Source organism: Geospiza fortis, unplaced genomic scaffold (genome assembly GCF_000277835.1).
Source record: "Geospiza fortis unplaced genomic scaffold, GeoFor_1.0 scaffold27, whole genome shotgun sequence".
Taxonomy (NCBI): domain Eukaryota; kingdom Metazoa; phylum Chordata; class Aves; order Passeriformes; family Thraupidae; genus Geospiza; species Geospiza fortis.
In genome coordinates, this window is record NW_005054329.1 from 4681436 (window position 1) to 4701951 (window position 20516).

A 20516-nucleotide genomic window follows, 5' to 3' on the forward strand; every position below is an offset into this window, starting at 1 on the left:
CCTTAACAAAGGGGTGATTGCTGGGAAAACGTTCAGCACAGCCTGGTTTGCAGGTCAGCTTTCTGCTGAGCTGGATCTGCCACTGAGCAGCCAGGGAGGACAGCCCTGAGATAACTGAGGGCTGTGCTCACCCACAGCTTTAGGGACATTGGCACTGCCAGGGCATCAGGACTGACCAGGAGTTGACCAGGCAGTGTGCTGGCACACCTGGAAACACCACGGGCCCAGCCAGGCTGCCATGCCAGCCTGACCATAAAAACATGGGATTTGCAAGAAAAAGAGTGAGCACAAAACACTGACCACATTTTACATCTCGTGACAAGCAACTTCCCAACAAAAAGCAAGATGACATTAAACGAAAACTTAAAAGAGTGAACATTGTAATTTCAAAGACACGAAAACCAAAACAAAAGCACAAACACAGCTATTTTTCCCCCAGAGCACTCTCACTTTCAAGCTCAATAGCCTTGAAAATTGGAGCAATCAAACTGTTAAATGCATCGATCTGTTAAATCAACTCCTACTGTACTCAGCTAAATTTAGCCTTTAATCCCCTCTCTCTCACTCCCAACACCAAAGATCCAGGGGCTTTCCCCAGCCAGGTCAACCAGGCTCTGCCTTCCCACGACACCAGAGAGCAGCCCCTAAGCCAGCAGGGATGGAAATCACCAGCAGTGACAGCATTTAGGGGCAGGTGAAGCTTCTCCATCTTCCCTCAGCCCACAGCTACTCACCATACCCAAGTTTGGACCTTGGCCAGGGTGTTGGTCACTCACAATCCCACCCAGAGCTCCCTGAGTGCTGCAGACCCCTTTGCTGGGCCTGTGCCTTGCCAATAATTTTGTTTATATTCACCAGTGCATCCTCCTGCTTCTCCTTCAGCTTCCTCAGCCTCACCAGCAGCAGCCCAAGGTTTCCCATCAGCCTTGTTCCCCTTCAGCCAGGACCCACAGATTTCACCAGGGACTTACTGAGGGGATTAGAAATGGAAAGAACTGGGTTACAACCCTAAAACGTCGTTGTGGAACTGTGGGACACCACACGCTGTCACCTGCCCTTGTTTTCTTCTCATCCTTTTTTAGTGTTCAGCATCTTCATTAATCAAAGCAGTGGCTGATTTTAGAGGCTGCTCAGTGCCTGGAAATGTTCCTCCCCCGAGGTTTGCTAGAAAGGCTGAAGGGAAACAGAAAATAAGAATGGGCAAGCAGAAACGAGGGAAGGAACTGTATGAGGAGAGAAACTCATGGGTCATTTCAGAGCAGAGGAGGAGGAGGAGGAAAACACATCAGCAGCTGAATTACAAAACACAAACCATTAACAGAAGAAAAGTTTAGTCAGATCTCTGATATAAATCTCCTTGAAGACAACAGCAAAGTCTTTGATTCAGAAGAGGTGATGACACAGTCTTACTCTGTGTATCTCTTTTCTCTCCTGACTTTTCAGAGCCAGATCAAAGGAACATGGGAAGGGGCTGCTGGCCTGGCTCTGACCATCCCACTGTGCTCAAGGGTCACAATGAACCACCCAAACAGGGAATTCCTGGTTTCGGATGAGGAGTCTAAAGGGAGTGAGCTGGGTTGGAAAAGCCTCGCTAACAGACAAACACCAGTTTTCCTCAACATTGATTTATTTTTAAATACACTACGCAAGAGAGACTGGAATAAAAAAACAAATCAAAAAAATGGAAATAGAGAAAGAGAGAAGAATTGAAAGTCATGTACAGAAACAATCTGTACTGGACTAAATTAAAGGGGAAACGACCCCCTTAAGTATCACAGAGATGAAGGACAGAGCTATTTACACACTGTAAAAAAGACAAGTCTACAAAAGTGTGTAATAACGAGATACAAATGTATAATATAGTGGCACAATATGTTATCAAAGTAAAAACAGTACCTCCAGGAAAGAGACAATTCAAGGGTTGGGGTTTTTCTTACATTTTTAAAGGCAGCCTGTGGCAGAAGTGTGTATTTTCTTTTGAACATTTGTCACATGTTAAGTCATGGCTGTTTGTGAGGGCGAGAAGTGGCGTGAACACACACGAGTGAACTACTAGAAATCATATACAAAACAAACAGTTCCAAAGAGAACAGCATAAAATACAATTGAAGGCAATTAGTGTTTAAGATACACAAGAGGGGTCACGAGTTACAGGGGAACAGAAAATGGGAAATGTGTTTTTTCTCATGTTTGGAACTGTTAAGAGGAGTTAAATTGCACTGTTAATAGCCCTAAACCTTGTTCTTTCACTATTGTCACCAGTCACAATTAGTTCCCAGCATTAATTGGGAAGGTCACAGGACCTTGGCAAGGAAGGCCTGGAGTCTTGCTGTCAGCATGTTGAGGCAGTTTCCTTGGGAGATGCACCCCAGGGAAGTGTCTGCAGTCTCCCCAGATCCTTGTCTGATGCTGGATGGAACCATGCTGGCATGAGGGTAGGAAAGCTCTCAGCCCCAGAGCTCTGGCACTGGAGCTCCTGCCAGAGGGTTCCAGGGGCACAGAAAGGCAGACACCACAGCCCCCCAAAGCTCTGCAGGAGGGCAGGGGCCAGGCTCCATCTCCATCACTAAACAAACAGCTGGAAATTCAACTGGAGACACAGCACAGCAGCTCTCACCCACTGTGAGGGGCAGGCTCAGCCAGAACAGGAGCTGGAGGCACAGCTGGATGTGGATGGCTCACCCTGAGCCATCTCCTCCCACTGCCACCCTCCCAGCTGCCCAAGCTCTGTGACCCCCACCCCAAAGACCAGCCCTGTTAGTGCCACATCCTCCTCCTGACCTTCTCCAGGCCTGTTCTGCAGCTGAGGGAGATCCACAAACAGGCTCCAGGGCTGTGACACCAGCGGGGGCTGCCTCCAACACTGTGAGCCCAAGCAATCCACTGGAGCTCAACAACACTGAGAAACTACTGAAAACACAGAAACCAAGGGCAGCAGGTGCAATCAGAGGAAGAATTTGGGCAATCATCACTTGTAGCATTCTGTCATTGAAAAAACCTTACATTAACAATTTTCCTCCCTTCCCTCCCAAGCACCAAATCTGTTGCATTAGTGTCAGGTAAATGTCAGACTTGGGCCAGGACCACGTGCTGGGCAAACTCTCCCAAGAAATGCAGTGGGTATATTGCTATCCAAACACTCATCCTCATGTGCAGGGGGGCAGAAGGAGGGGACAAAAATGCAGTACAAAGTCCTCCTGGGGAGGAGGTCATCTCAGTGTCCATCAGTCTGGCTTCAGTCTCAACGGTCTGTCCAGAACAATAAAATATTAATAAAAAGGCATGGTGTGACATCAGCATTTAGACTTGTAGTCCACAAGGCAAGAACTCCACAGATAAGACGATTACAAGTATATGAAACACAGGGAATGTGGGTTCAGAGGGTGGGAAGTGCCTCCTGAACACAGCCCTGCCCTTTGGAGCTGGGGTGTCCATTCACAGTCTGTGTCCTTGGCACAGCCCTAACCCCAACACCCCGCTCCTTTCTCAGTCCACACGTTACTCTCTCCACAGCTGGCTTTGGCCCATTGTGATTGATTGATTCATGGTTTGTTTTCCAGCCTGGTTTCTTGCTACCTCTGGACGATGTCGCTGATTTCTTTCACCGAGCTGAGCAGTTTGCTAAAGTCCTGGGTGGCGGCGGGGCCGCTGCCAGCGCTCGCGGGGCAGATCTGGAGCTCCCTCAGGTTGTTCTCCAGCTTATTGATGGCCTCCCGAAAGGCAAATTTGTTCCTCATCTGCTGAATGGAGTCCACGTAGCTCACACAGAAGGTGTAGAGGTTCTTGCCAGCCTCCAGGACGGCGCTGTGGCTGGCCATCTGCTCAGAGTTCTTGCTGATGGCGAGCCGCAGCGCCTCGGTGCTCTCCAACACCACCCCTTTGGTGATGGTGCCACTGGCAATCCTCTCCGGGGGCTGCCGGGTCTTCCTCAGCGAGACCCTGGTGGATATGAGGGGGATGAAGGCTGTGGATGACGTCTGGTCCCCGCCTGGGGCAGAGGGTACGGATGAGGAAGAGGCAGCTGGGGTTGCTGTGCTCAGCAGCAGCTTTGTAGAGGATTGTGGCTTTGGTACAGAGGGGATCCCCAGCTTTTTCACACCTTCCCCTGACTGGTTTGGCTTGACAGCATCACTGCCTGCAGCCTCTCCAACCTGAGTCAACTGTTTGGATTTCGGCCCAGACACCACATCTGCTGCTGCTTCATGGCTGGGACTGTGAGAAACCTTCCCAGGCTTGGCAATGGACGATGAAGACAGTGGGAGTGGAGGGGCTGGTTTCAGCTTCGGTAACTTCCCTTTGTCCTTCCCTGCCGACTCTGAGGTCTGCTTGAGCCTCCTCAGGCGTGGCTCCTCAGAGGAAGCTTTGCTGGCCCCCACGAACCCAGCAGGGTTGGGTTTGGCAGCAGAACCTTGGTCCATCATCACAGTGGTACCTAAGGCACTGGATTTGACTCCATCATCCTTGTGGAGCCCGCCGGAGGAAGGAGGGGCAGCAGGCTGCCTACGGCCAAGTTTTGGTGTCAGGGTGGGAGGGCTGGAGCCAGGGCTGGACTCTGCATCTTTGAACACATCATCAGCAGTCTCTTCATTCTTCTTAAGCAGCCGTGGAGGAGGGGTCACTGTTCCCCTGACAGCAATTTCAGGTTTGGCCTCGTTCGCCCGTTTCCGAGGCAGCGCTGGCTTCTCACTCTTGTGCCCCCCGAAAGTGGAGGAGTCAAACTGGCGTCCCGTGGACTGCAGATCCCGAGGCAGAGTCACAGATTTCCACTCTGTGTCCTTGGCTCCATGGGGCACACAGGAGGCTGAGCAGGACCTCAAGAAACGCTTGCTGGAGTTGGAACTGCTCTCCTCCTCACCAGCCACCCCTCGACTGCTGCTCATCGTGCTGGACTTCTTCCGTAGGTGGGGAGATAAGAACCCAGAGTTCCCAGCCACGACCCCGTTGGTGACACCAGCCCCATTGCTCGGGCTCTGGAACTTGGAGGGCTCAGCTGTGTCTGCAGGAGGGGCAATGAAAGCTCCATTTCCAGCATCTCTACACTCCTCCTCCCCGCCCACCCTGCGCTCCGAGTGTCCGTCCATCTCCCTGAAGGAGCTGCTCCTTTTCGGAGGGGTGGGGGCAGTTTTCTTCTTCTTCTTGATCAGGGCACTGAAGAGGTTGTGCTTTTTGTCTTTTGGCAGCAGCCGCTCATCTTCATTCAAACTGCTCTCCAGGGCCACCCTCTCCTTCCGTGGGAGCAAGGGAGAAACAGCAGGTTCGTGATCCAGGAGGTCTGCAAGGGAAAAGGGAAGTTTTCTGAGATTGCCCAAAGAGCCAGAATAACCCATTTTATTACAGGATCAGTCTGGTGCAGCACCTCCAAAAGGTGCAGGTTCTCTAAACAGACACAACTCCAGAGCAGAAATAAATCAAGTGCAGCCACACTCAAGCCTAGACTGAACATGGTCCATGATCCTGCATCCATTCATTCCTGAGGTGGCTGCCAAACTACTTTCCCTGTGGGTTTCTGACTGGAAGAGTGACATACAAACACTACATGTTTGTGTTCAGATTCCCCTCCTCACATCTGGAGATTTGTCTAAACTTCACACTGTGAAGAAGATAAATAGGAAGAAGCCTTTGCTTTAGTCCCTGTGCTATTGCTGTCTTTTGAATCGCTGACCCTCTGAATTAATAAGGCACCTCTGTAACCCACCTCCATCCCCAGGCTCCTCGTTCATTTTCCTGATGTCATCCTTTGTGGGGAATGGAAAGGACTGTTTCATGACCAGAAATGGAGATCAAGCTATGACACTTCAGGTTGTAGCACAGTGAAGATGCTCAGCTTTGTACAGCAACAGAGAAAAGGGGCAGTGCCAGGCTCCTTCAGCAGCGCTGCTGCAGAGGGAAGCGAGGGGGTGACCCTCTCTCCACTTACAAGCAGTACTTAAAAATGAATAATGGTTTATAATAAATTCATAGAGAGTCCTGAAGGTCTCTGTGCTTGACTGACAGAGGGGCTCGTTCCCAGGCCAGGCACTCCAATGGCATTCTAATCCAAAGGAGGAATGCCTGCAGGGCAGCATATACATTTACAGCTTGACTAGGCAGCAAGAAGGGAGATGAAGCAGAGTCATAAGGAAGGATGCTTCTTAGTCACAAACTGGTGATCATCATGCTAAGGGGAGGATTTTGGCTGAGGAATGGATTTTGGTTGAGGGAAGAGAATTTGAAAAGAAAATATTTGTGTCGTTTGAGAGGACAACATGTTTTGCACAGGAACACTGCAGTTACACCATTCCCATGGGATTCAGGGGGACCTGGACAGCCAGAAGAGCCAGATCATGGCCCTGCTGAGTATAGACACTGTAGAGGTGCAGAAATCCAGAGAAAACTAGCAGCTAACACTAAGGATCAGCTTCCAGCTGCTGGACTTGCTATGGAAACACTGACAATTGGAAGGGAAACTGCAATAAAACTTTATTGTGAAAAAATTTCTTCCACAGTAAAGAATGAAATGATTCCCAGCATAATGTTAAAATCATATTATGCCTGCTGTACTTTAATTTCTCAAAGCTCTCAAGTATTTAAATGAAATTATTTTAACTTCAAAAGCTTGTAATAATAGGCAATTATATTTCCTATATATGGTAAATAACCTTCCTGCCTGAGTCACTGATACTTTCTTTTTCCATCATTTAAAATCCCCTTTTTCCCTCCCCTCTGCCCAGATGTACTTTGGCTACTGACACATGTACCACTGGGTGAATCTGACATTACACAAAAGAGGTCAGTCTCATGAATGGTCAGAAGAGGCAGCCTCAACAGGAGCTGCAAAAAACCCCACTGCATTTCATTTTACATTCTTGTTTTTCAAGCATAGAGCTAGACACAAATCTCCTGTACTCATTCAGCCTTTTACCACTGCTTTTATTACCTCGGAATGGAAGGTAAGTGCCTGAAAAAACTGATTGGAAGTTTAATTTTATGGAAGAGTCTGTAAATACCTCTTTGTCCCTCGCTGAAATTATATTTGGTGCCTGCCAAGAGTAATACTCTTCTGTGCTGCAAGCACAAATCTGGTAGGATGGAACAGTGAAGAAACCTCCCTTATGGGGCTTGCTAAACCCAAGCTATCACCCTGCTTTAAATTATGCAGTGTGGTAGTGTAAAGTGGCTTGAACACAGCAGATTACCCAGCACTCAGATGCAGTGGGAGATCCCACTGATAGCTACTGCCAGGGAATGGGAAGAGGATATGATCAGAGAGCTCTGTGCTCAGGCTCTGGTCTTTGGGGAGCTGCAGGCAACAGCCATTAAGTTAAAAGAACTCCAAGGGCTTCTCTAAGCAACAGCAGGGAGATCACCAGTCCCTCAGCCAGTTAAGGATTCACACTCCCAGCTGCTCTGTGTATCTGGTTCCAGAATTAACAACCTACCTTTGCAAAAACTAATAAAAGGAGTTCTGGACCCAGGACAGCAAACTCAGCAGCCTGTCACCCAGAAACACAGCGAGGTGGCACCTGTGATTAGGCACAGCTTTGCCTACGTGAGGGCCTGAAGCTAGATGTGCATTTTGTTTCCCCCTGTATTTCCTGAAGGAATAATGACTTTAATTAAAACCTACCACATTCCCCCTGGCCTCGAGCATGTGCAGTCTCCAAGCCCTCGTTGGCATCTTTGCTTTCTGCAGCTCTCCTCGATGTTCGCGTTTTGGTTGGCAACTCTGGGGCTTGCAGGAAATTGCTCACTACACTCCTCATGCCCTTCTTTCCCAACTCCTTCTCCACCTCTGCAAGGCACAGAAGAAAAACAATCACTGCAATCAACTGAAGATAAAAAACTATTGCTCTGTCTGGAATTAATAGCACAAAAGAAAAACAACACAAAACAGGGGTTCCTTGGGGTTGTTCCCTTTAAAATGAGATGGCTGCCCAGAAAAAAATACCCATGTAAACAAATAACTGCTTTTGCTTTCCACAGCATTTACACCAGGTAGTAGAACACAGGACTGAGTTTCACTGCAAAGCAGTCTATGAATAACAGCAGAGTTAAGGATGAAGTCAGCCCTGATCTCACCCCTGGTACTGCTGGTCCAACAGGGACCCAGACCTACCATCAGATATGCTGGATTCCTGAAACATCGTTTCAAAGGCCTGATGGATCTCAGCAAAGGATGGTCTATCAGAAGGACTCCACTGCCAGCCTGAAAAAAAGCACACCACCACTCAAATCTTCCCTCCAGCAGCAGACACTCACTCAGTACCCTGCACCAAGAGGAGCCAGAAATCACAGCTCCCTTCCAATACACTGAGATAAAATACTGACATGAAAATGTGATTTACAGGGTGCTGAGTGTCTGCAACCACTTTGGCTCAGTGACAGCTGCAGACACCCAGCACTCCCTAAATCAGGTTTTGGTGTCAGTGTGTGACAGTAGGTGCTGAGCACTGCTGGGGAAAAGTGCAGGGCACTGAGTCACGTACCAAAAGGCCACAGTGAAGAGTCACAGTCTGTCCTGCAAGAAGCCAAATGAAGCTCCTGCTTCATCCTTGGAGCACAAGCTTTTCTTTAAGTTGTCAGGAAAAAGGAGACAAAGGAAGCATTGAGCTCCACAACAAATCTCCTCTCTGGGCCTGTGGGCTCCCAGCAGAGATGAACAGCTGGTTTCATAGCATGTTCATCCTCTAGAGAAAGCAGTTTTAACCAAACACTTCCACACAGAACTGCACCTTCCCTGATACTGGCAGGGGATTCTCACGTGTTGTGGTACATAGCCAGACCCCTGCACTTTTATTGCACCCTCGCAGAGGTAAAAAGCAGCATCTGCAGGGCTAACAAACACTTACATGCTCTCATGAGCTCATAAACTTTCTCAGGACAGCCTTCAGGTCGCTCCATACGATAGTCCTTCTCCAACAGCTCATAGACTTGAGACAGGTCAATCCCAGGGTAAGGGGACATACCATAGGTTGCAATTTCCCACAGCAGAACACCAAAGGCTGCAGTAGAGAACGAGAGGAAAGAAAAAAAAAAGGGGAGGAAAAAAATCAATAAGCTTTGTTTTCATCTTGAATTTGAGAGGATGTTTAGTGGGAGCAGTCACTAAACAGTGCTGCACACTTAGACCAGCCCTGGGTGGCTCAGATCCCATGCTCAGCAGCAGCTTAAATGTTAAAGAAGCGTAACAAGGCTCTCCGTCAGCACAGACAAGTCTCCTGCGATATGACAGGGTAGAATTAGACTAATTTTCAATGTATCAGTTGTCTCCAACCTGAACGCCTTGAGATCCTTCAAGTCCTATTAGAGGCACAATTAAGAGACTTCACAGTGGATTAGCTGAAACTGCTTCACTGCTGCACTGCAGTCGCTCCCTCGGTGTGACAGCTCCTCTCATTTGCAACCTCTCCCTGGAGGACTCGCACATTTTAATAGCTCAGTGTTTTTGGGGTGCCCTTGTTTAGCTGCAGTGTGGTCTGGAAGGGGAATTTGGGAGGCAGCAGTGAGTGGAAAGTTTGAGCAGTTGTTAGCAATGGGATACGGTGAGGGTGAGACATTTTGGGCCCAGGGAAAGCTGAATAGGAAAAAGGAGAGCACAAAAAGGGTCTTGGAACAGGCATTCAAGTGGCAGCAGTCAGTGGGGATGCAGGTCAGCAGCGGGGTCAGGCGGCTAACCCAGGAGTCAGGCACACAGAATAAACCCAACACCAGTTCAACAACCTGCATGTAATTAGTTCAGTCACCCTATTCTGTTCTTAACCTGAAGAGAAAGCGATTACAATTCTGCATAAATAAGGAAATCACATCACATTACATGGCAACGCCACCAAGGGCAATTTACATTAGACATTTCTGTGCACAATTTTCTTTGATTGCTGTCTTGAGGCAGTGAGGTGAAAACATCTAAACCCTGGCATGCCCAGCAGCAGCCCTGGCCTCTGGGGACAGCTGATCTCTGATGAGATCCCAAAGTCCACTGCCCCAGCTCTGCTTCCTGAGGTTACATTAACCCTCAATAAAGATACCCCGTATTCCTTTGGGATCTTTCCTCACCCAAATACTCTGTTATTGAAAGGCACCAGGGATCCTGCAGCCACCACAGCAGTACAGCAACATCCTAAGACTGTGGCAGACACTCAGCAGTCAACACCACGTGGAAACCCAAAGCAGCAGAAACACCTTGGTCAGCAATCACATACTCCTTGGGAGGCTGCTTTGGCTTTTCCTCCTCCATCTACGAAACATTTTACATCAGCCATCTACCTAAAAGTTTCTTCAACATAAAACCTTTCTCTGCACATTTTCCCCCAAACTGCAGAAAACTTCATCTCTGCTTCACTACTGTCTGTTGGTTTATACATAGAAGATGCTCAGGATATCATTTTCCAAGTGCCTTTGGGACCACATTCCACAAACCTCTATCTCATGTCACTGGGCACTTTTGAGAATTTGACCAACAGCTATTGCAAAGATATAAAACCCAAAGAAATGTACTGATAAAAGTACAATGAGATTTTCTGTGGTCAGATTTGATACAATATAGCTCAATTTAGCTAAGTCTACTCTTATCACCAGCACTTCAGGGCTCTTCAATAACCATTTGTCATCAAATTTTCCCTCTGCTTCTCCTCATCTCATTCCAAAGATTATTCCTTTAAAATGCAGAAAGACAAGCTTGGAGCTATCACTAGACAGATACACACATAATTATTTTTTTTAACATAAAACGAACCAGATTCTTTAGTCCTTGAAGTAGTTAGAAAGTTTTTGGCTATATAATAATGTATCACTTATAGTCCTGTGCCAGAACCCCATCAAGGCAGTAGCACTGCTGTACTTCAGCCCCATTTCTACATTTCTATGAACACTAAAGTACCCTTTACTTTTCATATTTGCCAACAACTCAAATATATAAAATCAGGTGGGCATTCTCTGCTGAGACTGCCTAAGCAGAGATTACTCCTGCACTCTGACAAGCTCACAGAACAACGTGGCTCAAACCAGGGAATTTGCTGCTCCCTCCTGAAATGTTCCACAACAGCCTCACTTCCCAGCCCTGGAAAAGAAGACTATCATCTGCATTAATTTCCCATGCAAATTCTTACCCCAGACGTCGGATTTGATGGAGAACTTGTTGTAGGCCAGGCTTTCTGGTGCAGTCCACTTGATGGGGAATTTTGCTCCAGCGTGGGCCGTGTAGGTGTCACCCGTCATTAACCTGCTCAGGCCAAAGTCTGCCACCTTCACCAAGTGGTTCTCCCCTACAAGGCAGTTCCTGGCAGCAAGGTCCCTAAAAAGAAGAGGCAAAAATAGGCAATGAGAATTCTTTACCATCTCACTTTTAGTGATAGCAAGGCAGCCTGCTGTTCCCGAAGAAACCTGGGCCTGTGTGATTATTTTGATCCAAATATTACACAGAAATTCTGGAGTTACATGCACACACACAAGAGGGAAAGTTATTTTCCATTCCCTCTTGGTAAGACTGTCATCCCAATTTTTTTTTTCTTCTAATTTGAAGTGAGAGCTTCAAGAAGCCCCCTCACTTTCAATAAAAGCTGCCACCCTCAGGATAAAAATATTTCAAAGAAATGTCAGTGCTCAAGTTATCAATAGCTGGGGATGAGCGCTGAATAAACTGAGTTTCAATTCCTCACTTCTTGCCCACCTCTGTGGCACTTCAGTCACCCCAGCCAACACCAGCCTTTCTCCAGAACTCCTTTTCCAGTCCTTGGTTAAGGACCAGGACGAGCTCCCCGCCCTGCTCTTCCTCCTCCCAGGTGTACCACCTTTCACAACACAACTTGTTCACAACCAGCATTTGGCCTTTGCAAACCTGCTGGAGCCTCTGCTATCAGTGCTGGCATTTTCAAAGGACTGGGTAAAAAGCAGATTTAACTTTTTCTCCTCTTTTTTTCCACCATTGGCCCCACCCTGGCAGGTGAGAGATGTGTACGGTGTATTTGCCACTTCCCTGGCTTGTACATGCTGTTTGCATCCTTGGAAATGCTTCAGGAGGATAAAAATGTAAAGCACAGAACTACATTTCTCCTAATATTAGGTTTTGTTAAAAACACTTTTCCAGATTATGTCACATTGAACTAAAAATTGATTGTACCAGGAAGCTCCTGTGAGATCTTTAGATATGAGGCAGACACTGCTGTTTCTGTTGCTTGTTCTGCTCAACTGGAATAAATTAAAAACAGAAAAAAGTACATCTAACTGGATGCCCATTTAAATTTCACAGTGTTTTTGAATGTACCTTCTTATCAATGCTGATTACTACAATGTGTATCCAAATAAAAGCTCCTCTCCATAATCAAATTCCTCCTCCTTCCTGATTTATTAAATGAGGTCAGAGCACAGCATTTGAATCCATGGATGTGAATTGTGACAACACTCTTCAAATAATTGGGTAGGTGGTTATGGGGGTGGCTGATAAGGAAAGAAGCTACTATTTATTTTAGATAAATGGGTCATCAGAAGTAAGAGGAAATGAAATGAATGGCAGAGAAGACAAATGAGATTCACACAAAGGAGTTTTTAAAGTTTACTTCCTGCGGGCTGAAGGGACAAAATCCTTTCAACAGAGCAAATCAAAGGCTGGAAATTTTAATTGGCAGCATCACTGTTCAATTTATTGACTGATAGCAGCATTTAACCAGGCCTTTCAAGCAGCAAAGGCAACTCATGGCTTAGAAGAGCACCTAGAACTTTACACACCATCTTCATATTTGTCTGTAATAAAAAACCCACGTGCTAATTCCATATTCCAGTTAATTGGGCAGGAAAGGTCATGCTACAACACTGAGAGCATCTTGTACAAAGCTCAGGCACTCTGAGCCCTGATGCAGGATGTGTCATTACATTGCCAGGAGCCCATTTCTGCAGACAAGGAACGCAAAGCTCCAGCCATAATTGCAGCACACTTTAAAGGTCAGAGTCCCTGAGACTTTTAAGACAGTAGAAATGCTTATTAAAGTGAATACACAATCTGGACAATAGCATGGAACAATCCCTGCAGTGGAAAACAAAGTGAACCAAACAAGAAAGAACAGAGGCTGGGGCGGTGCTGGGAGGGTGATTCTGCTGCAGGGACCTGCACACATCCAGCATCACCAACTGCAGCTGGTTTGAAAGGCTGTTAGAAACAAGGAACTGGCTTATCTGGTCCATTAAAAGTCCATTACTTTGGCTTAAATTCACATTTCAGCCCTTGCCCAAAGCATATAATACTGATGTGTCTTTCACCTGCATCTACTTCAAAGGCAAGAGAAAAAACCTGTGAGAAAACCCATCCTTTGGGCAGGTTAACAGACTGTGCCAGATTTGCACTAGTGTGTTAAATATATGACACCAATCAATGCTGTGACAGACTGAAAGGGAGGAAAATACATCAAGGATTGTTCTGTGCTCAAGATTCAAGGGTGCTCCCTGTCCTTCCTACCTGTGGATGAAGTTTTTCTTCTCCAGGTACTCCATGGCTGAGGAGATCTGAGTTGCCATGTACAGCAGCACCACAGCATTCACCTCCTGCCTGTTACACTCCCTCAGGTAATCCAGCAGGTTCCCATATGTCATGAACTCTGTGATGATGTAGAAAGGAGGTTCCCTTGTGCACACCCCTGGGGAACAACATAAAGTTGACAGTGAATGTTGGAGAATATCAGTGAATCTTCAGGTTTCAACCTCAAAGGCAATTTGTACCTCCAGAAGGCAGAAAAATGGGGCTGGTGGAAAGAATGGATTCTGCTTGGAAGTGGTTAATAAAGGGGCTTAATTTTCTGCTTCAGCCTCTGGCAAATTAAACATTAGGGAGACGAGATCATTAAAAATCATGTATTAGTGGTACAAATTGTGAATTTTGCCAGACAATAAGTGTCTGTATTTAAAGCCTTGCTATGGTAAGCAGCTTATCTGCTCCTTAACATCCATATCACTGCACAAGGGTTTAGTTCAAATCCCTCTGCTTGGTATTTATCACTTACCTAATAATTGCACCAAGTTCGGATGCTTGATCTCCTTCATTACTGCAGCTTCTTTCAAGAACTCTTCCACCTCCATGGTATCCTCCTGCAGAACAATGGCAAAGCTTTGGCAAAGGCAGTGTACACAAAGGAGAAAGAGATTTTTATATGAGGACACAAAAAGAACTGCAAACTGACAACATACGCCACAGTTCTCACACAGTAATTTTTCCCTGTAGCCACAACACAAAGCCAGGGAGTTACAAACATTAATTTTTTTGGTATGATTTTAAAAATACATATTTTTGTCATTTTCATACTAGCTGAGCTTGCTGGGGCAAGAAAATCCATATGCCTTTTGTGAAGAGTCTCTCACAGAACACTTGGGAGCAGAAAAGAAAAAAATAAGCCTGTTCCTAACAGGAAAAAAAATAACATGAAATAAAAAGTACAGAAAAGGAACAAGAACGAACATAAAAGAAAGGATACACCACAATCAAATGGTTGAGAGGCTGCTGAAAGGCAGGCCCTTGTGTTCACTGGGCAGGAATAAGAAATTCCCTCTCTCAGTCAGGGAGGCACGACCGATGGCAGCCGTGGTGTGACTGAAAACCTAAGGTTTCACAGATTCATTTCTGGCATTCAGAGCCTGACCCATGACATACCCATACTGGGTAGAGGTGTCACTACCAATTTGTTGGGCACCATAAAGTCATGGGGCACAGCACAAAACCAAGAAAGATACAATCTTGCTCAAAAGACGTATTTTTCTGAAGGAGATACGCCCCAAATGGCCGGAAGGTCATTTCAAAGTGGTGCAAAAATACAGATCTATTCCTAAAGCAATGTTTCTTTCTATATCCATATTTTTTCAATGATGGATTAATGTTGACAGGCTACATGGACAAAGTGTTTTAGGGAAGGATTGGAAAGGATTTACTGCTGCTGGTGAGAACGATAACAGTGGGCTGCCACTGTGAGATCCAGCCAGCTCCCTGCTCTGCACTTAGCACTGAGAACATTTTTCCAACACTTCCATTCAATCATTTACTATTCATTGCCAATTAGCTTGATTGACAGCTGTGATTTGCTCAACACACTGTCAAAACTAATAGTCCAAAGGTCCTTGTGAGCAGAACCTTAAACTGTTCTCTTTGGCAAAGGAAACTGGGTTAATAATCCAGGTTGCAAAATTATCCTAAATATGCCTTTGTCTTATTCATGCTACGCAAACCTTGGAAGGCTTGTCCTTTGCATAGCTGCTCCACAGTTTGAAATTTCTTACCTCTCAGTGACCATATTAATAAGAAGGACACATACACAGAACCACTGTAGCAATGACCTCTCTGAAAACCTGATCTCGTGGAAAGGACCAAGCTTTAACTGGCTTCCAGCTCCTACTATACTAAACCACGGCAGAAATAAAACAGTTCTGGCTGTCCAGCATTTTCCCAGCACAGCACAGGACCATGCCATGGCATTAAGGGACACCAGGGTTACATGTTGCCTAATTTAAAACACAGACTTCTCTGCTGAGGAAAAAATAAAGGAGGAAAAAAAAAAAAAGAAAAGAAAAAGCAGCAGCAGTCCTAGGAGCAGCAGAACTGAGGTGAGCAGTAAGAAATGTGCTGAGCTGACCAGCTCACAGCAGCTCAGCCATTAAATGGCCCTCAGGAGAAGCAGTTATGGCCAGAGTCACAACTGGCTGCACTTGGTCCAGTGCAGGTCACAGAGCCCCTGTCCCCACAGCCACTGCCTTGTGCTCCTCTCCAATTTGGGGGTAAAACCACAAATTCACAGTGTGTCCTGTTATAACAGCCCCTGATAAATACTGTGTCCTGTGCAACTCACAGAGCTGCCAGGGATGGATTTTAACAGGCAACATCTCATTACCAAAACACGGTCCTGCCCTCTCCAGTTAAACACTGAGGAACAGCATGTGCTGCTTCCATCGCTTCTTCTCCAGTTCTGTGCCAGCCATGAGCTATCTTTAGACACTTGACAGAAAACTGAACAACAAATGGGTGTTCATAAAGCATCATTATTCAAAAAGATGCTGGGAGGACTTTTTTCCTCCTCTCTCTTTTAGTCTTTGCTCTCCTTTATCTTTCTTATAGAGATATCTGAGGTAGAGGGGGAAGGAGCAAGAAGAATCATACAAAGTTTTGAAAAACATTCTCTCAAAGGAAAATAAAATGAGTCATCTGAAGATTCGGGCAGAAGCTGCAAAAGGCTTGTTTTTCCCAGTAGAACTGGGATATAAATGTGATTTTAAAATGTTTCCCAAAACTTTGAAGAAAGCTATAATCCCACCTGTCAGGCAGTAGACTAATGGATTTAAAGAAGGTGGATTATAAATTTGCTTTTAAGGATGGTTTTAGCGTACATAATTGCAGGTTGAAGTGTTTCTCAACTCTCCTCCTGGTTGTTCTTCCACTTCCCAGCGGAACACGCTGCTCCATACTACATTATGAACCACTTTTAGTCGTGTTTCATTAAATATTTATTGATTTGAAACAGCCATGGTCTGTATTAAGGTTTCTCCTTCGCACAAACAGATTTGATGGGATAACATGCAGCTTGTCTTTGTTGATGGGTTTCAGGGAGATGAGAATGAAAGCAACAACTTCAGCTTGGAGCAAGATGGGAAGTCTGAAAGCACCAGGAATCCTCACACTGCAGCCAGCAGCAGGAAGATGTTACTGCAAGCTCTGCTCAGTGTGAGCAGGTGTTGTGCTGAACCTGGCCCCAGCCCAGCCCACCTGCACCGCGGCGCTCCGAGCATCCCGAGCAGGGACAACACTAGATGTCACTCGCTCCCTGTGCAAGCTGCACTTGGACTCCCCCGCCGGGAGCAGCAGCAGGAACCTCCAGAGTACAGAAAAGGCCAAAATGAAAATACTTTCTGCAGCCATGGCAACCCAGAAGTACTGAGGCAGCCGCTGCTCAGAGAGCAAGGAAGAAATATTTTCCCCAAATCAAGGAAAAGTTCTTCCCCTGACACTGAAGCATCTACACAGTTCCCTCCACTTCAAAATTTCCATTGCAAAAAACCCAAAAAGAAACAAACGAAACCCTCGGTTCTGTTTGTTTCTGCAAGACCAAACCACGTCCCCATTCGAGGAGAGAGAACATGGTGTCAAGTTTGCATAAACTCCTATTAAGCAATCAAATGCAATGCATGCAGATGGTGCCAGAAGATCTCAAGACAGTTTTATAAACATAGATGAATTAAGAAATGACCTTATGAACTCACAGAGCACTATTTGCATTTCAAGAGACAAGGAAACCAAGATGCAGAAATCAGGGAGCAGAGCCAGAAACAGAACTGATTATCCAGTTCTTCATTAAAGCCACTTATGAATTTTAATATACCTTAGCTTGCATACCATTTTTCCTCCTCTTGTGTCTTTTATAAGAAGCAGCTGTGAACAGTTGCTTAAGACTTTCAGGTACACAAGGAGCTTGTCTTTTGGGAAAGACGCCACACAAGACAGAAAATCAAAACATGTAAAGCCTCCCTGAAGCACAGCCTTTGAATTTTATGTTGACTGACTCACAATCCAGAGATTTCTTTAATACACCAGCTTGTGCTGGTGTGTTCATCCGTGAACAGCTCACCTCTACCACACCCTGAACACGAGACACCGTGGCACTATTTACTTTTCTAAGGTTTCATCCATTCTCCAGTAAAAATTGTGCTGTTAACATCCTCCTTTGTTTAGATACGAGTGTTATAGGTATCACATAAACCATAAGAGGATCAAGCTCTTTTAAAAATATTCTTGTTCCAGCCTACAGCACTCAAAGGGAGGGCCACCATCAATGTAACCTAACTAGAAGTGAGGGCAGGCAGCCAGCCTGAACGGGGACTGCTCCGAGATCGAGTCCTACCTTGAGAGTTTTCACAGCCACTGTCAGGTTGTACTTCTTCCAGACTCCTTCATAGACCTCTCCATACTGGCCTCCCCCCAGCTTGTGCTTCATGGTGATGTCGGTGCGCTCGATCTCCCACTTGTCGTAGTTGGGGGACACGCCGTAGATGGTGGGCTTGTTGCGCTTGGGCGCCGGGTAGTGCAGCGTGGTGATGAGCCCATCTGCCACGGTGGAGTGGTGATGGACCAGCTCTGCCAGGGTGTTGAAGCGGCTCTCTGAAGACACATAGAGCTGGGAACCAAAGGGGAAGGGAAAAGCTTGTTCAGGTAATGCCTCTCGGAGAGCTCATACATAGGGGCTGCATTATAAAATTGTGAAAGCAAAGTGTGGTGTTGCTTCTGCTTGAGCCATGGAACTGTGAGCTCCAGAAGCTCTGTAACCAGCTCCAGAGCCCAGAACAACCAATGCTTACATGGGAAAGGCATGGATTCAGGAGAAAATACATGCACTTTGCCAAAACAACAGGGCAGAAATAGCTGCAAATAGCACTAGACTGGCATGCTGTTGCTTGAGATGTCTTTTTTCAAAAGGCTGGTCAGTGGGACATTTCCTGGGGAGTATGGGGGTTGTCACCCTCAGTGTCTCAACTTCACTATTACTGTTTGGATTATGACAGTTTCACCTGCCTAAATTCTCCCTGAAGCTTCACTAGCAAACCAGAGCTTTCCCTGCTTTAGGCCTGAGCTTCTGCAGAGGTTTAGCATGAAGTGAGGAGCTGCTCTGCTCCATCCCTGTGATGGGCACTGATCAATAGCACAGAAGGAAAATCATTACCACTGAATGAAAACCTGCTGAGAGGCATGATAACCCATATTTGTTATCTTCTTAACATTTATACACAAGATCCATTTTAAGCCTAAGATCCTGCTAAAGATAATGGACAACTGACTCCCTCCCACCAGAGCTGTGTGTTTCCTGCTTCCATCCTCAAGCCCAGTCTTCTGCCAGGCAAGGTGAAAAAAGCTAGAAATTGAATTATTTGAAAAGTGCTGGTTACACCTGAAGGAAACAGGGAGAAATCTTTGCATCAATATGCATTTTGCATCACGGTCTAGCCTACAACACAGAAGATGGAAGAGCTCCATTTCTCACAAAGGCCTGAGGTTTGGCAAGGGACAAGCTTGCAGGAAGAGCAGCACCCAAATTCCTGTCCACTCCACACACTAGTCCTGCTGCTCACATCCCATGCCAACAGCTATGATCAAACTTCCCAAATGCTTCTGACATGCTGGATGTACACTCAACAGTTTCTGCATGTGCACTGGCCATCTGTTTGGGATTTCAGGAGGCTGGAAGTTGATGGCACTGCCAGACATCTAAAAATCCTAGACTTAGGGTAAAATTCTGCTTCTCCCACCTAGACAGAATATTTGGATGGAAAAAGAAAGTGCATCTGTGAAGCTCCAGCAATAAGAGAGCATCACCAACAAAAAAGGGAGCTGCATTTGTAAGAGAAAAAAAGTGTTTGCAAGAAGGGACAAAACCACCCTCAGACTTGATTAGTCTTTTTAATGAAGACTGGAAAATAATGGCACCCTCCTGGGGAGCATGTTCACAGCTCTCCACTAGAATTAATCAGATATTCTTTTGATATCTCATTTCAACACTATGGCTAAAAAATCCCCCTCAAATGAAAAAAAACCCTACAAAAACCTACAACACTTTCCATGATCAAACAGGTGCAATCACCTTAAAACCAGATGTTTTCAGAACAGAAAAGTGGCAACATAAGAGGCTGTTACAGCTGCTTGGTGTGAGTGACCAAGCATTAGCCAGTACAACCCCAATTTAGAACAAGCCACGCCTGTTTGGGAATGACTTGAAGTACTTGCAATGGTATAAGCAGTTCCCATGTTACACTGAGAATTAAAATCTAAAAATATGGATGTAGGAAAAGCTGAACCCCAGGATTACTTGGCAGTATTAGAGAGGCATGGAGAAGGAAGCTCCCCCATGGTTTTATGACAAGTTATATCTCATGAAAATTAGAGATATCTGTATTTAGTGTGACAGATTGTATGATCCTGCTACAGAAGGAGAAAGAAGCTAAATAAATGGCCAAAGATTTTAGAGAAAAGCTGTAGAAGGATGAGGACAGAACAGGACTGCCCTGTCCAGGCCACAAAAACAACACTTTATGCCTTAACACTCATGAAGTTTTCCATTTACGTTAAGATAAACGTCCACCAGTAAATGTGTTTATTCTGTAGGCAGGTTTTTTCTAACCTCTCACTGATGACACCCAACAAGAAAACCACGTGGTGCTGCTGACTTACCCAGCATCTGAGCTTTGTAGGGACTCAAGTTTGCTTCCTGGCTATGTTATTGACACACTATTTGGTCAGTTTTTGTGTACCAAACAAACCATAAACAACAGCCCTGTTTCAAGGGGCTCTGCTTGCACAAATGGGCTGCTCATCTGCACTTCTGCCTCCAGACCACATCTCTCTTTCCTGGCTGGGGTATTTTGTACAGGTGGTTGAACTGGCCTGTGCTAACCTCAGCAGATCCTCAATCCAGTGGCACTCCCACTCCCCCCACTCAGCAGACAAAATTGAACAACCACACCAAAAAATCCATGGAGGTTCAAGTCTGCATCCAGTTCAGCCACTGGAAGATCCAAGAGACTCAAGCAGG

At 45.9% G+C, this 20516-nt stretch overlaps 1 protein-coding gene across 2 annotated transcripts in view; it reads right to left on the reverse strand.

Annotated features, from left to right (window-relative positions):
* Window positions 1-1609: 1609 nt before the first annotated feature.
* Window positions 1610-20516, reverse strand: part of ABL1 (ABL proto-oncogene 1, non-receptor tyrosine kinase) — a 77679-nt gene continuing 58772 nt past the window's right edge. For both annotated transcript variants that reach the window (XM_005421284.2, XM_005421285.2), the window contains exons 4-11: window positions 17838-18110; window positions 13965-14049; window positions 13424-13601; window positions 11085-11269; window positions 8829-8981; window positions 8096-8185; window positions 7607-7771; window positions 1610-5272 (exon numbers count right to left, since the gene is read on the reverse strand). In XM_005421284.2, coding sequence (XP_005421341.1) covers window positions 3573-5272; window positions 7607-7771; window positions 8096-8185; window positions 8829-8981; window positions 11085-11269; window positions 13424-13601; window positions 13965-14049; window positions 17838-18110 — 2829 coding nt within the window. In that variant the 3' untranslated portion in view covers window positions 1610-3572. The remainder of the gene's footprint in view (window positions 5273-7606; window positions 7772-8095; window positions 8186-8828; window positions 8982-11084; window positions 11270-13423; window positions 13602-13964; window positions 14050-17837; window positions 18111-20516) is intronic.